The following is a 17,192-nucleotide window of genomic DNA, read 5'->3' on the forward strand; positions in this document are numbered from 1 at the left end:
CCTTAGACTTGATATTCACTAGAATGACTTTGAAAACTAGAAACGCTTTATATGTACAATTACAATTTTATTATAAAGTACATGAATTAAGACCAGCCCAAAGAAGAGACCTATGGAATGAAATTATTGTATATCAGTGTATATAGGGCTATATCATAGATTTTTAAGGCTACAAATAATTTCAATGCATTGAGTAACCATAATTTATATCATTAGTCCCTTACCGATGGGCCTCCACGTTGTTTTCAATATTTTATTCATCTGTGCAAACAATGCTGTGATAAATATCCTGTGTATTTGTGATTTTGCAAAAGTGCAAGTATATTTATCTGTAGAGTAAACCCCTAGAAGTAGGTAAATTTCTTTTAAAAAAAACTTTAAATTTTGAGAGGTCTGTAGCAATTTGCACTCCCTTGAACCATGACTGAGAATTGTTTTCCTAAGCCCTCCACAGTGTAGTGGTATCAAACTTTTGGTCTTTGCCAATATTATAAGTGAAAAATGGTTTCTTATGCAGTTTTGAGTTGTCTTTTATTATAAGTGAAGTTGAACAATTTTGTATATGTTTAAGAACCATTTTAATTCCTCTTCTATGAATTACCCATTATGTTTTCATTTCATTTATTTATTTTTAAACTTTTATTCAAATTATAAAATAATATTTGCTATTTGAAAATTCTTTTGTTGAGTAAAAAAAAATCCAGCTACATGTTTTTGATTTATGAGAGATACTTCTAAGTCAAGATAACTTATAATCATTGAAAATAGAGGAATGGCCTTGGCTGGTATGGCTCAGTGGATTGAGTGCGGGCCTGCGAACTAAGGGATCTTGGTTCGATTCCCAGTCAGGGCACATGCCTGGGTTGCAGGCCAGTTCCCAGCAGGGGACCCATGAGGCAACCATACATTGATATTTCTCTCCCTCTCTCCTTCCCTTCCTCTCTAAAGATAAATAAATAAAATCTTTAAAAAAAGAAAATAGAGGAATGAATGAGGATATGTCAAACAAATGCTCAAAAATAAGGTGGGAATAATTATAAAATCAATCAAACTAGATCAAAGCAATTTAATGTTTCAAATTTATAAGCAGTGTTATTCATCCAGAACACGTAACTGCCAGGAACCTTTATGAACCTGGCAATAGATCTTCAAAAGCATAAAACAAAAACTGTTGGAAATTCAATAATGTTTTATAAATCTTTATTTTGGAGATACTTGAATGTTTTTCTCTGAGATGTTACCAAATCAAGAAAACAAAAATTAGTAAGGCTGGAGAGGATTTAAATAACAAAATTAGTAAGTCAGTAAAAAATATGTGTTTTTCAAAAATACACACTGGACATGCAGAAAAATAAGCAAACACTAGTTCATCACAAGCATTTTAATAATTCTAAAAAGCAGAACATAGGCACTCTGACCATAATGTAATGACATTAAAAATTAATAACAAAAGAATGATCTCTTTTAAAACAAAACTCCAAGTATTTGCAAGCAAATAAAAACATTTTCCTTACATGGCTCAATAACACAGTAATCAAAATGGAAATGAAAAACTATTTGGAGATGGATGTTAATGAGAGAAACTGTTACTGAATCTTGTTGGATATGGCTGAAATAGCATCATGATATATGTATCATGATATATATATATCTCTCTTGAAGGATCTCTATCTCTATATCTTGAAGTCCTGCTAGGAGAAGGGAAATGGAAATGGGATAGAAGCAGTGTTTAAACAGATAATGCCTGAAAAACTCCCCACACTCAGGAAAGACCCGCAGTCACACATGCAAGAAACCATGACCCCTAACTGGGCAAGTGAAGAGAGATCCACACTCAGCGCCGCCGCTGTCCCTCTGAAGTGAATGTGCCCTTCCCCTCCGGCTGTAAACAACCAGTTCTGCAAATGCCCCGAGAACAGGCTTCACTGTCCTGCTGGTTCTGTCACTAACCGGTCGACTAATCTTTGACCCTGTGTTTCTTTTTTATTTATACAAGTTGTGTTTTTAACGTTTTGAGAAGTGTATTTTGAATATGTAATGAAACAAAGAATTCATGAAGCAATACTTTTTCTTCTTGCAATATTTTCTGTACTTTTTGTTTTCTTTTCCATCTTACTGAAGAGTAATTCTGCTCACACACTGCCCTGATGATGTCAACCTGCAGTCTGAAAAACCCGGCCTTAGCAAACCTGGGGCTGGGTGTGGGGTGCGGAGGAAGAGGGGGGAGCGGGTGGAACGGCATTTAAAAAACCTATTTAAATTCGGTGGTCTGTTCGGCTTCCCGCTCTCCCTCCAGGAACCGGATGACCTCGGACACAGGGCCTTTTAGTTCAGTTTTGTTTTTTCTGCTCTCTCAGCACTCAGACGCTGGGGGCAACTCGGGGCGGGAACGAGAGTGGGGCGGGGCGGGAACGAGAGTGGGGTGGGTGCAGGGGGGGCGGGGGGCGGGGCGGGAACGGGAGGGGCGGGGCGTGTGCCTTAGGACGAGCCGGCGGCCAGTTTAATCTCAGCCGCCGGTTCCCTGGGGCACGAGGGCTGGCTGCACTGGGTGGGGCCTCCTGGCCTTTGGGGGTCTCCGGACCTCCTACAACTTTTTGTGACACAGCGAACTTCAGGTTCTCCTTGAGAGTTCTCGGAAGTGCGAGGTGCGGAGTCACGGAAGGGCCGGCCGTGGTCCGCGCTCTCGGGGTCTCCCTGGGGTCCCTGCGTCTTCTGCCTTTGTGTTGCCTCGTCCCTTCCTGGGGCTGGCAGGCACAGTTGCAGAAAGTGACTTCTCTGTGCTCGTTAGGTCCTGTTTGGAGGGATTGAGGGCCGCGAGGTGAAGTGAGCAGTAAGGGGCCTGGCCGGCCTTTTCCTGTCCCACTCAGGGATACTGGTGCCCTTGAACCTGCTCCTATCTTTGGGCGGGACCCGGGCGTTCAGCACTTGTTTCCAAAGGCGCTGCAGCGGCGAGAGCCATGGATCGTATTGCTGCCTTGGGCTTCGAGAGGTTGCGGTGGGCGCTGCTGGGAACGCGAGTGGCCTGCCTGGGCCTCGGTCCACACGGGGCCAGAGCCAAGGCTTCGATGCCCAATGCCCTCCCAGCGGCCGCCGCAGCCGGGGCTCCCCAAACCGGGCCTGGTGACCAGAGGCTGCGGAGCCTGGAGGAGCTTTCAGGACCAGGGCACCTGCGCTTCTTCTTCCAGCTATTAGGGCAAGGCTACGTTCTGCACATGCACCAGCTCCAGGTAAGCGAGGGACCTTGTGCCTGGGGAAGAGGGGTGAATGAGCCCTGGGACACGGAGGCTGGGAATGGGGAGACACTGGACAAAAAGTGAAGAACGTGGGAACTCAGACCAGCGCTCTGGTCATAACCTGGACATCTGTACGCGTTGTGTGCAAAGGGTAGGCAGAGCCCTTGGAACTGAAATGAGCAGATGGAGGAGTGTTGAGAATCAGGAGGGCACTGGAAAGGAGGTGGCTCTGAAGGCTAGGTTTAAAGTGGACAGAGCCTGAGAGAGGAGGGAACTGTTTTGACAACAGAATGACAGATGCAAGTTGTATAGGCTGCCAGGGGTTTATAGGACCACAGTTTAGTTCTGTGGTCGTACTGGCTACCACAGACTTCTTCCAAAGGAAATGGCTTCAGGAGGATTACAGCGATTCCCCAATTCGCCAGGTAAATTTCCCCTTAGGGGAAAAAAGATGTAACTTCTCAGGGAGTGAAACCGAAATCATAGGCATTAAGAAAAAGGTGTACTTATTGTTATTAAGAAATTGATTTCCAGTGAGGAGTATTTTTTAAAATATTTTTATTGATTTTGTTGATTTGTATTGTTACGGTTGTCCCAGTTTTCTGCCTCTGACCCTCTCCCAGTACCCTACTTCCCTCCATCAATCCCCTCCCTTAGTTCATGGCCATGAGTCATGCATATGAATTCTCTGGCTTCTCCATTTCCTATACTGTTCTTAACAACCCCCTGTCTGTTTTGTGCCTACCAATTTCTATTTCTTAATCCCTGCACCTTTCCCCCATTCTCCTTCCCCCTGCCAGCTAATGACCCTCCAAATGATCTCCATATCTATGATTCAGTTCCTGTCTTGCTTGTTTACTTAGTTTGTTTTTGAGGTTCAGTTATTGATAGTTGTGCATTTGTTGCCATTTTAGTGTCTATAGTTTTGATCTTTTGCTTGTATAGTTCCCTTTAACATTTCATCTAATAATGGCTTGGTGATGATGAACTCTGTTAGTTTTACCTTGTCTGGGAAGCACTTTATCTGCCCTCCCATTCTGAATGATAGCTTTTCTGGATAGAGTGAGTGATCTAGGTTGTAGGTCCTTGCTTTTCATCACTTTGAATACTTCTTGCCAGTCCCTTCTTGCCTGCAAAGTTTCTTTTGAGATATCAGCTGACAGTGTTAGGACAACTCCTTTGTAGGTAACTCTCTGCTTTTCTCTAGCTGCCTTTAAGATTCTCTCTTTATCTTTAATCTCTGGCATTTTAATTATGGTATGTCTTGGTGTGTTCATCTTTAGGTCCAACTTATTTGGGACTCTCTCTGCTTCCTGGACTTGTATGTGTATATTCCTTCACCAAAATGGGGAAGTTTTTTTTCATTATTTTTTTTTTCAAATAAGTTTTCAATTTCTTGCTCTTCCTCTTCTCTTTCTGGCACCCCTATGATTCGGATGTTGGTACAATTGGAGCTATCCCAGAGGCTCCTTATTCTATTCTCATTTTTTAAAAATTATTTTTTCTCTTTGTTGCTCTGGTTTAATGCTTATTTCTTCCTTATGTTCCAAATCATTGATTTAAATCTCAGGTTCATCCCCTCCATCATTGGTTCCCTGTGGATTTTTCTTTATTTCACTTAATGCAACCTTCATTTCTGCCTGGTTCTGTTTTGTGTTGTTGCAGTACCCAGTAATTTCTTTGAGTGTCCTGATCACCAGTGTTTTGAACTCTGCATCTGATAGGTTGCTGATCTCCATTTCATTTAGTTCTTTTTCTGGAGTTGTTTCTGTTCTGTTGTTTGGGCCATATTTCTTTGTCTCCTCAATTTGGCAGCCTCTCTGTGTTTCTTTCTGTGTCTTAGGCAGAGCTGTTTTGACTCCCTGTCTTAACAGTGTGGCCTGTTATAGAAAAGCACCCATCTGGATGAATGTAGCTTCTTTAAACCCTTGGTTGTTAGGCCCTGGCTGGTGTGGCTCAGTGGACTGAGCACCAGCCTGCGAACCAAAGGGTTGCTGGTTTGATTCCCAGCCAGGGCATGTGCCTGGGTTGTGGACTGGGTCCCCAGTAGGGAGGGCATGTGAGAGGCAACCACACATTGATGTTTCTTTCTGTCTCTTTCTCCCTCCCTTCCCCTATGCCTAAAATAAATACAATCCTTAAAATAAATAAATCCTTGGTTGTTGGACCTCTATGCAGCCCAATTATCTGAGAATCTGGGTGATGTTTGTTTTGTAGTTTAGTTGTAACTTTTACTGTAGTTGTGTGTGGAGGTGAATCATGTTTACCTACACCTCCATCTTGGCTAGAAGTCTCTTAATCTGCCCGTGGTCAGCCAGGTGGTCTGTGCAGTGGCCCCTTGTACCCACTGTGCCACAGCCAATTTCCAGTAAGAAGGATTTATCCAGCAAAACACTGATACAAGTGAGGGATGAATGGTTAGCCCACTGACATGGACAGAGACAAGAAAACCCAGTATTGGTTAAGTTGGAGAGGTTTTTAGGAGATCAGCTGAATTAATGCATGCACTCTGCCCCAGGCATTTTCCAAGTGTTAGAATTCAATGAGATAAAGCCAACACCCTGTTAAGGTTTATATACTTTTGGGGGAAGAGGGATGTAAGTGTTATATGCCATTGAGTTGGCTCCAACTCCAGGGGACCCTATGAATGAGCAATGTCCACAGTGTTCTCACCTCAACAGCCCTGTTCAGCCACTATAGGCTCATGTCCTTGGCTTCTTTTACAGAGTCATTCCATCTCATATTTGGCCTTCCTCTTTTCTAGGTCCTAGACTGGGCTGGTGAACAGACTGGCTACCATGTCGCTTTGCTGGGCTGTGGTCAAAAAACAGGAGGAGATATGGGGAGTGGGATAGGACAAGCCTTTCAGGAGGGCTTTGGGGGCCAGAGTAAGGCCCCAGTTCCTCCGAGGGACCATGGTGGGCTCTTGAGCAGACATGGGGTGAAGGTGCCTTCCCAGAGACACTGTCCAGGTTATGGTGTGTGTAGTAGGATGGATTATACAGCAGAGGTGGAGAGGGTCTCAGGCGATGAGGGCTTGGGCGTGGCAGGACCCACCCTCCAGAAAAAGCTGGAGTGGGAGTTGAGTATGAGGGGAAAAAGGACTCTGAGGGTTTGAACACGTAAATTGACCAGTTTCTCTGCACCTGCCCAGACTACTGCTGTCTCCTCTGGGACCTTTCCTGCTGGGGTTGTTTGTGTTTCTGAGACTTGGCAGGCAAATCCTATGGTACTCAGAGATGTTTAAAAAATTATTCCCTTTGGGCTCAGGTCTGAGTAACTAAGCAAGCTAAGAAAACAGAGTCCTGTATACTACTTCTGCTTGATTTGGCCTCTAGAAATTTGAGAGGCCCAGTGAATGGTCCAGGGTGGAGGCTAAAGATTTCTCATCATTTCTGAGTGGGAGTTTACTGGGAGGTTTTGCTCAGGATTTTCTATAGAGCAGTAGCTACCAAAGAAATTCTAGATGGTCCTAGGAGGAGCAGGAGGAAGCAGGAGAAAGCCAGGAATGTGTGTCCTTTTAAAGGAGAGGCCAAGGCCAGGACTCAGGAGAGCCACCTGTCTCCAGCCCTTACACATGGACCTGGGCTATCCCATGGGAAATATTAGCCCTTCCCACCACAACATGTGGATGGTGTGAGTTAATGAAAGACAGAATGCTACACATCTATAAAACCCAGTTAATACCCCTGTTGAGCAATAAGGTGCATTCTAGTGACCCATTTTGTATCATTTCAGATTCATTTGGTTGCCACTCACACTGGCTTAAACTATAAGACAATTTTATTGGTTCATATGATCCAAAAGTCTAGTAGTTGGGTGCCCTTCAGGTACAATTTGCTCTAGGAATTGATAAGATCATCAAAGCTACAGTTTTGTTTTTCTGCAGTTCTCTTGGCTCTGCTGTCTTGCAGAAGTTAGTTGACTGGCTTGGGTTAATTGGCCATCCCTGGACTCACTGTAGTGGCCACAAGCATACTCTAACTTAGCCTAGACCTGTGAAGGTTCATCCTTAAATCTGGGGTTGGGGTCTTTCCCTCTAAGCTCATACAAGGGGGAGGAGTGGAAATAGTATAAGGGCATCTGACTATAATGTTCCCAGCACCTTCAGTTGTGGGAAACTGTACATCCCACATAAAAATTGTTGAATCAGCTCAGGGAAGCATTGTAGGTCTTAGGGGGGTGGAGTGAAAACTGGGACATGTGTAAATCATGCTAGTCCATACATGCTAGTTCCTTTCTTTTTCCTAGCCAAAATAATGTCAAGAGTGTTGGAAAAATAAAATGTCAGTGTATTAAATGTATATGTAAATTTATATTGAGTTGGTATCTTTTAAAGATGTCGACCCTAAAATGGTGTGATCAGCTGTCTATTCTGTAACTCTTATGGCCGACCCCCTAGATCCGTGAGCTCTCTAATGCCCTGTGCACATACTTGTCACTTCATGTATCGTGCTTCTTTTTTTTATAGCTACAAAATATTTTCTTGTGATGAGAACTTTTAAGATCTACTCTCTTAGCAACTTTCAAATATATAATGTGATATTATTCATTCTAGTCACCATGCTGTACTTTACATCCTCAGGGATTATTTATGTTATAACTGGGAGTTGGTCCTTCTGGAGCACCTTCAGTCATTTTGCCCACCCACCCTCCCCCTCTGGCAACCAGCAATCTGTTCTCTATGAGTTCTGTTCTATTTTATTTTAGATTCGTATATATGTGGATCGTTCAGTATTTGTCTCTCTCTGTGTGACATTTCATTGGGCAGAGTGCTCTCAAGGTCTGTCCATGTGGTTGTAAATGGCAAGATTTCCTTCTTTTTATGGCTGGATAATATTCCATTGTGTATGTGTATCACATTTTCTTTATCCACTCATCCATCGATAGACACTTAGGTTGCTTTCATGTTTTGGCTATTGTAAGTAATGCTGCATTGAATACAGGGTTGCATAGATCTTTTCAAGTTAGTCCTTTCATTTTCTTTGGGTAAATAAACAGAAGTGAAATTGCTGACTCCTATGGTAGTTCTATTTTTAATATGTTTAAGGAATCACCACACCATTTTCCACAGTGGCTGCCCCGGTTTACAGTCTCCCACCAGCAGTGCACAAGCGTCCCTTTCTCTGCCTCCTCACCAAGGCTTGTTATTTCTTGTCTTCTTTGATGATAGCCACTCTGACAGGTGTGGAGTGACATCCTCGTGGTTTTGATTTTCATTTCCCTCATGACTAGTGTTGTTGAGCACTTTTCATGTACTTGTTGGCCACCTGTATATCTTCTTTGGAAAAATGTTTATTTAGATCTTTTGCCCATTTTTAAATTAGATTATTTTGCTACTGAGTTGTATGAGTTCTCTATATATTTTGGATATTAACCCTTATCAGACATATGATTTGCAAATATTTTTCTTATTCAGTAGGTTGCTTTTTCATGTAGTTGATGATTTCTTTTTTATTTTTTTAAGATTTAAAAAAATTATCTTTAGAGGAGAAGGGAAGGAGAGAGGGAGAGAATATCAGTGTATGGTTGCTTCTCGTGAGTCCCCTGCTGGGAACTGGCCTGCAACCCAGGCATGTGCCCTGACTGGGAATAGAACCAATATCCTCTAGTTTGCAGGCCCGCACTCAATCCACTGAGCTACGCCAGCCAGGACTACTTGATGATTTCTTTTGCTATGCAAAAGTCTTTTAGTTTGATATGGTCCCACTTGTTTATTTTTGCTTTTGTTGCCCTTACTTTTGGTGTCAAATCCCCCCCCCCAAATGAAGGGGCTTATTGCCTATGTTTTCTTCTAGAAGTTTTATGGCTTCAGGTCTTAAGTTCAATTCCTTAATCCATTTTGAGCTAATTTTTGTGTATGGTATATGCTAGTGGTTATGTTTTATTCTTTTGCATGTTGTTATCCAGTTTTCCCAACACCATGAATTGAAGAATACATGCCCTTTCTTTACTCTGTATTCTTGGCTCCTTTATTGTAAATTAACCATATATGCATGGGCTTATTTCTGGGTTCTCTATTCTGTTCGATTGATCCATGCATCTGTTTTTTATGTCAGTACAATACTATTTTGATTACTACAGCTTTGTAATACAGTTTGAAAATAAGGAAGTATGATGCCTCCAGCATTGTTCTTTTTTCCTCAAAACTGTTTTGGCTATTCAGTATCTTTTGTTGTTCCATACAAATTTTAGAATTGTTTGTTGTAATTCCGTGAAAAAATTTCATTGGAATTTTAATAGGGATTGCATTGAATCTGTAGATTTGTTTTGGATACTATGAAAATTTAACAATAGTAGTTCTTCCAGTCCTTGAACATGGAGTATCTTTTATTTTGCATCTTCTCAATTTCTTTCTTCAGTGCCATAGTTTTCAATGCACAGTGCATAGGTTCATTATTAGCATAGAAACAAGTGATTTTGTATATTAATTTATATACTGCCACTTTGCTGAGTTCATTTATTAGTTCTAACAGTTTTTTTGGTGAAGTCTTTAGGGTTTTCTAAAGACTATATAATATGTCATCTACAAATAGTGACAGTTTTTAGTACTTCCTTTCTGATTTGTATGTCTTTTATTTATTTTTCTTACCTAATTGCTCTGGCTAGAATTTCCAATACTATGTTGAATAAAAGTGGTGAGAGTTGGCACCCTTGTCTTGTTCCTGATGTCAAAGGGAAATCCTTCAGCTTTTCACTGTAGACTCTACTGTTAGCTAGGGGCAGGGGAGGTTTGTCATGTATGGCCTTTATTTTGTTGTGGTTTATGAGAGTTTTATCATTAATGGATGTTGAACTTTGTCAAATGTTTTTAATGCATGTATTGAGATGACCATATGATTTTTATCCTTTATTTTGTTAATGTGGTGTATAACAGTCACTTGCAAATGTTTATCCTGGCATCCCTGGCATAAATCCCACTTGATCATGGTATATGATCTTTTTTAATGTATTGTTGAATTTGGTTTGTTAATACTTTGTTGAGGATTTTTGCATCTATGTTTGTCAGGGATATTCACCTGTAATTTCCTTTTCTAGTACTGTCCTTGTCTAGTTTTAGCATCAGGAAAATGCTGGCTTTGTAAAATGAGTTTGGAAGTATTTCCTCCTCTTCTCCTTTTTGGAGGAATTTGAGAAGATTGGTACTATTTCTTCTTTAAATGGTAGAATTCACCAATGAAGCCAGCTGGTCCTCAGCTTTTGTTTGTCAGGAAGTTCTTGATTACTGCTTGACTCTTCTTACTAGTAACTGGCCTGTTCAGATTTTCTACATCTTCATGATGCAATCTTGGTAGTTGGTATGTTTCTAGGAATTTATCCATTTCTTCTAGGTTGTCCAATGTTTTGGTGTATAGTTGTTCACTGTAGTCTCCTACAGTGAGACTTTGTATTTCTGTGGTATCATTTGTAACATCTCTTTCATTTCTGATTTTATCTGTCTGGGTCCTCTTATCTTTTTTTCTTGGTGAGTCTAGCCAAAGATTGTCTATTTTGTTTATATTTTTTAAATAGCTCTTAGTGTTTTTAAATATTTTATTTATTTATCTTTAGAGGGGAAGGGAAGGAGACAAGGAGAGAAATACCAATGTATGGTTGCCTCTCTTGTGTCCCCTGCTGGGAACCGGCCCACAACCCAGGCATGTGCCCCGACTGGGAATTGAACTGCGAACCTTTGGTTCTCAGGCCTGTGCTCAGTCCACTGAGCTACACCAGCCAGGGCAAATAGCTCTTAGTTTTATTGACCCTTTCTATCGTCTTTCTAACCTCAAGTTCAATTGTTTCCACTGTGATTGTTCTTTCTTCCTTCTACTAACTTTTGAGTCAGCTTGTTCTCCTTCTTTGCTTGCTCCTTGAGGTGTAAAGTTGTGTTGTTTATTTGAGATCATTCTTGTTTCTTATTCTATGTATTTATTGCTGTGAACATCCTTCTTAGGGCTGTTTTGCTGCTTCCCATAAGTTATGGCTTTTATCACTTTTTGCATCCTTCATCTGAGGCCTCGAGTCCAACTCTCCACCAGACAGTAGCATCAAAGGCTAGATAACCCATGACCTTCTCAACCTGGCGGGCTTTGTCCTGCCCAACACAGAGGATGTCATTTCCAGCTCCAGCAGCTCCAGCAGCCCCACCAGGTCAGCCTCTTTGCTTACCTGTGCCTTGGCTGGCAGCGTGAACAGCCCCATCATGACTCTGGGAAAATACGATACCTGGGCTTAGTCTCCCTTGCTTCTTGATCTCCCCAGCTGTCCACTCATGCACCACTGCCACACCGGTGCCCCGAAGAGCATGTTTGGTTATACTGCTCCCCTGCTCAGGCATCACCACAGGGTCCAGGGACTCAGCTCGAAGCTCCTCATATGCACATTTGAGGCCCCAGCTTCCTTTTCCCCAGCACCCCTCCCTTTAAGCGTTGGCATGTTGTATTTCCATTCTCATTTGTCTTTAGGTATTTTTTTATGTTTCTTTTGATTTCTTCTTTGACCCAGTGGATGTTCAGAAGCATGTTGTTTAATCTTCATGTATTTGTGAATTTTCCAATTCTCCTCTTGTTATTGATTTTGAATTTCATACCATGGTGGTGAGAAAAGAGGCTCCATATCATTTTTTAAAATATTTTTGGATTTTATTTATATATTTATATTTATATAGAGAAAAGGGAAGGGAAGAGGAAAGAGAGGGAGAGAAACATCAATCCATTACCTCTGGCATGCCCCCAGTGGGGGACTCAGCCCTCCATCCCAGGCATGTGCCCCGACTGGAAATCGAACTGGCAACTTTTTGGTTCACAGGACAGCACTCAATCCACTGAGCCACATCAACCAGGGTGCTTCATATGATTTACATGTTAAATTTATTTATGATCTATACTGGAGAATGTTCCATGTGTGCTCAAGAAGAATGTGTATTCTGTTGCATTTTATTTTTTGGAATAATGAAAGGTTTGTTGATCAAGAAGGCCCCAACTGAGAAGGTAGAGACCTAATGGTGTGTCAAATCCCTCTTGCTGGACTAAGTAGTAGGGGAGCAGGTATGCTGAAGTGCTGGTGGAGAAGGTTTTAATTGGAGGACCTTGGAAATTGGCCATTTATAACAAACGGGCATCTACTCCAGATCTTCCTGGATGAGAAAGTGTTCTTCCAAAAGCACTCCAATGTTTACGTTCTAGTTCTGTCCTGGTTCTTTGTTCAATGTATATGTGTTGGGTGTAGTCCGCAGCTCAAAGTTCTTACCTCTGCACATGATTTGGCTGCATGACTTGTGGCTTCGGTTTACTAATGAAACACAGCTCAGTATCTCATTACACAGAATAGGATCACGTTGAGCTGCTTTTGTGATTACAAATCTCCCCTTTTTGTTGCTCATTCCTCAGTCTTGAGGGGAAAAGGGCAACTGGTCCAGGTGCAGTTAAGATGGAAGATTAGCCCCGACTGGTGTGGCTCAGTGGGGTGGATGTCGTACAGCAAACTGTGAGGTCACAGTTTTGGTTTGGTTCCCAGTCAGGGCACATGCCTGGGTTGCAGGCCAGGTCTCCAGTTGAGGGCGTGTGAAAGGCAACCAATCAGTCTCTTTCTCTCTCAAAATCAATGATAACAAATTAAAAAAATAAGAGGAGTCATTTGGATTGGGTTCTGGGGAAAAAGCATTTTGAACAGCGGAGTGTGGGCTGCTTAAACATTCTCTCTATAACATACATTAGAAAAGGATAAGCAGAGAATTTTGTAACCCAGGTCAGAAGGATCCAGTGCACTGGAGGAGCCAGACCAAACTCAACACCATCTTTAGTATCAAATATTTTCCTAGATCATGTGAATCTAAAAAGCATGTGGACTAGTTTCTGTCCCAAGAGAGCATGCATAGATAGAGCATCCCAGCTGTTCACACCCAAGCAGCTTTCCCCAGAAATGAAGCAACTTACTCAGAAACTAAACCAACAGTAGACTGAAGCCCAAAGCTCTTTGTTTATTCCAAATGAGCCGTGTGCTGAGGGTGGCCAGCATCTGCCAGGAAAGTCCCTCCAGAGTCTTCGAGGCACAACTTCCTTGGCAACTGCTCAGGACTCATGGAGGGGAACTCCAGCTGGAGTTGGCATGCCATGGCTCCTGGCTGGCTTGCCAAATTGTTACTGAACCCACATTCATGTGTCCCAATTCTTCAAAAGGCCAAAACTCAAAGTGGCAGAGTTTGGAGTAAGGAAAGGATTATTGATGGAGAAGGCACCAACCCAGAATTTGAGAGACCTAATAATGGCTCAGATCTACCTTCTCTGGTGCTTTGGGTATGGAATGTTCTGTACATAACTGCTGTCTCTCTGGTTTAATGTGTCGTTAAGGCCAGTGTTTTCTTATTCATTTTCTACCTGGATGATCTATTCACTGATGAAAGTGGGACGTTAAAGTCATCTACTATTACTGAATGGCCATCTGTTTCTTCCTGTGCAGAAAAGCAAATATCTGTTAATATTTGCTTTGTATATTTAGGTGCACATTTTTAGAAAAGATTTTCTTTCTTTATTTTTAGAGAGAGGAGAAGGAAGGGAGGGTGAGAAACATCAATGTAAAAGAGAAACATCAGTTGGTTGCCCCTTGCATGCACCCCAACCAGCACCCAGGCATGCCCTGACCAGGAATCAAACTGGCAACCTTTCAGTTTTGGAGGACAATGCCCAACCAACCAAGCCACATCAGTCAGGGCATAGGTGCATGTGTTTCTTAACATACCCCATGTATAAAGCTTGGAGGCTGAGCTGTGAAGCTGTGAAGGCTGGACCTATGTCTTTCCCCACTCTTTGCTGCCCCACACCCAATGCCAGGTACAGCCCTGGGCACAGGAGAGGTTCTCAGTAATGTTTGATAAATAAGTAAATGTCATGCATCAGCCAAGGGCTGTGAGTGATAACGAGCAGCAGCTGTATCTGGTGATAAACTTTGAGAGACTCTTCCCAGCTCCTTCATCTGGGTTGGAGTGAAGATGAGGCAGTAAGGGAGGTGGACGGATTGACTAGCCTGGCCCTTCTGCTCTCAGCTTTCCAGGTCAGAAACTAAATTTTGTTAGTATATCCAGCATGGGTGGAGTATTGGGAACTGACCCACACTGGCCAAAGCTACAGAAACTGGCGAACTAGAGTGCCCATGTGTTTCTTTACTGAGGAAGTTAGCACCCCCCCCCCAGGGATCATAACATTCCATCACATAGACACTCCTGTCCTAGTTGTCTATGGCTGTGTAACAAACTGTCCCGAAATGCAGTGACCACGCATGTCAGAAATGGCTTGTCTCTGCTTCACAGTGGAGTGGGGCTTCAGGTCGAATAGCTGAAGATCACGAGGGTGACTCAGTCGAGGTCATATGTCTGAACCTTGAGTCTGGCTTTTGGCTGGCTTCCTCCGTTTTTCACCATAACACGTCTGCTAGGGTTAGAATTTCCGACTTGGCTTCTTTAATTGCCTGTTGGGTGCCTGGCATGGTTTGGCCACAACAGCTGAGTATCTCTCTCTTTCCATGTGTCTGGCTTGGGCTTCCTCACAGTATGGTGGTGTCTGGATAGTCAGACTCCTTCCAGAATTCTGGCTTTCTCCAAAGTGAGTGTTCCAAGAGATAGAAAGTGGAAGTTGGCAGTTTCTTAAGGCCTGGGCCTGGAAACTGGCACAGCATCATTTCCACTGTGTTCTACCCATGGGAGCTGTTACAGAGCCCATCCAGACTCTGGAGGAGAAGGTGTAGGCTTCACCTCTTAGTGAGAGGGATGTCAGAGGCTGTGGCTGTCTTTAATCCACTGTGTCCTCTTCCTAGGACCCAGGTATCTGGGAGAGAAATCTGTGACTGCATCCGTGTGCAGACCCCAGAACTAGAGGAAGGTAACTGTACAGAAGGACCTTTCCTCTAGGCCTCGGAGAAACCTGGTTGGATATGCTTCTCTGGAGTCTGTCCATTACATTAAGTATCTCTATCTTGAGAGAGAAGCGCTGCCAAATTCTTGCTGTCTGGCTCCCTCTTCTGGGTTTTGTAACGGCCACTTCTGTTCTGTTAACACGTTCTTTCTTCAGTTTGGTTAATGCCATCGATTAGGTGGATTTTCTTTCTCAGTACTCACATTACCTCAAGCCTTTCAGAGATTATCCTCTAGGTTACTCTGACTTGGCTCGAGTGTTTCTGCCTCATTTGGCAGACATTGACAGGTGCCCTTGAGGGGCAGCAGAATTAGGTGTACTGTTTATGCCTTCAGGATGGGAAATTTGAAACTAGGTGGTAAGGCCAAGAATGCAAATACCACTTATCAACTGCACAGCCAGAATTTTTATCTTCCAGATAAAGGGAAAGTTTAGCACATTTGAGGTAGCAATATTTCTGATTGGGAAAAATTAGACTGACTTCCGTGTTTCAGTAGGGAAATAATTAAATTATAATACATGTGTATGATGAAGTTTTATGCAAGCATTAGAAAGAATAGGGGCAGATCTGTGTGTGTTAACATGAATCACTTGCTAAGAGATGGGAGGAAAGGAAGGTGCAAAACTGTGTATGTCATCATATGTGGATAATAAGGAGTATGAGGTATATATGCATTTATATGTTTGTGCTGTGCACAAAATATCTCTGGGAAGACACACAAGGAATTGATAGTGATGGTTGCCTCTGTGAAGGGGTCTTGGAGTCTGGAGGTGAGAACCAGGGGAAGATTGGATTTTCATTGCAGGTCTGCATGGACCTCAATCAGAGTTCCTTCTGGCTTCACCCTGTCCAGGCGTAGTTCAACAGCAAAAGAATGGTGAGCAGGAGATAAATGATGGCTGACCAACATAGTATCTGGAGGTTTTTGATGGCCCCTCCTGTTGTGCTTATGTCTGGCTTTGGGTCCTTACTTTCTGTATGCACCTCTATGTCTGCTTCCTCTTTTGACATCTGCATCTGTGGCTGATCATCGACTACTTGTTCCTGAAATACTCTCATTGCTTCACTCCAGCCCAGCCCAGCCCGCAGGTAAAGCTGGGCTTGGCCTACCGCGGTTTGCCTCTGGCTGTGCGAGGGCTGCAGGGGGGTGGTGCTCTGCTTCCTGCAGGCCTCTCTGAGGTCATCCCAGGCAACACCTTTTCTTGGATCTCAGCCTGTTGTTTCTCTGGGGTGCGAAATCAGAAGGGGATTCTTACTGCCTAACTACCTGGTAGCTTACGACGGTTCTGCCTTCTTGCACAAAACCATGTTTTTTGAATGGCTGCACAGGTGTACACATTTTTTGCAGCTTTTTGGGTAAAATCAAAAATTCAGAAACATGTTAGATGGCTATCAACAGGATAAATAAATTGTGATACAGTGGAACACTATACAATAGTCAGAATGAATACACATGATTTTTGTGTATCAAAGTTGAATATAGAATGATGGTACAGTAGAATAGTATTTCTGTAAAATAAAAACCACACAAAAATTCTATAGGCCATTTTCAGATACACGTATATAGTAAAATTATATAAACATAGAAAGGCTACACTTCAAATTTCAGATAGTAGTTACTTTGTGGAGGGAGAGAGGGAGAGGATAAGAAGGGAAGTTTATGTCTGAAGTGTTTTTATTTTTAGAAGATGTGTAGCAAATACGACAAATATTAACAGTTCTTAATTCTGGAGGGTGGGTACATGGGTATTTATAATTTATTTTCTTTCATTATCCACATTAAAGTGTTCACAATACAAAAACACAAGTAATATTGCTCATCAGGTGTCCAGGAGTATCACTGGCTAGGTCTCATCTTGGAAATCATTCAAGGCAAAGTTTGGAGCAAGGGTGACCTGAGAATGCTGTTCATTATTTAGCACCTCTGTCACTTTGAAAAGTGAATTTCACTTGCGTGAGGCTAAAGCCCTGACAACCCTTTGACAGCAGTGGCCCAGCCGGACTCTTTTTCACCTTTGACCCTGTATGCCCGCCTTCCCGGCGTCCATCAGTGTGGGCAAACAAGTGGCCTGG

General features: G+C 42.6%; 1 protein-coding gene across 1 annotated transcript in view; it reads left to right on the forward strand.

Annotated features, from left to right (window-relative positions):
• Positions 1-2,490: 2,490 nt before the first annotated feature.
• Positions 2,491-17,192, forward strand: part of CYP27A1 (cytochrome P450 family 27 subfamily A member 1) — a 35,400-nt gene continuing 20,698 nt past the window's right edge. Inside the window, exon 1 of the mRNA XM_037029383.1 lies at positions 2,491-3,227. Coding sequence (XP_036885278.1) covers positions 2,958-3,227 — 270 coding nt within the window. The 5' untranslated portion in view covers positions 2,491-2,957. The remainder of the gene's footprint in view (positions 3,228-17,192) is intronic.

This window comes from Sturnira hondurensis, unplaced genomic scaffold (genome assembly GCF_014824575.4).
Source record: "Sturnira hondurensis isolate 20B ecotype Veracruz unplaced genomic scaffold, ASM1482457v3 Scaffold0020237, whole genome shotgun sequence".
Classification (NCBI taxonomy): Eukaryota; Metazoa; Chordata; class Mammalia; order Chiroptera; family Phyllostomidae; genus Sturnira; species Sturnira hondurensis.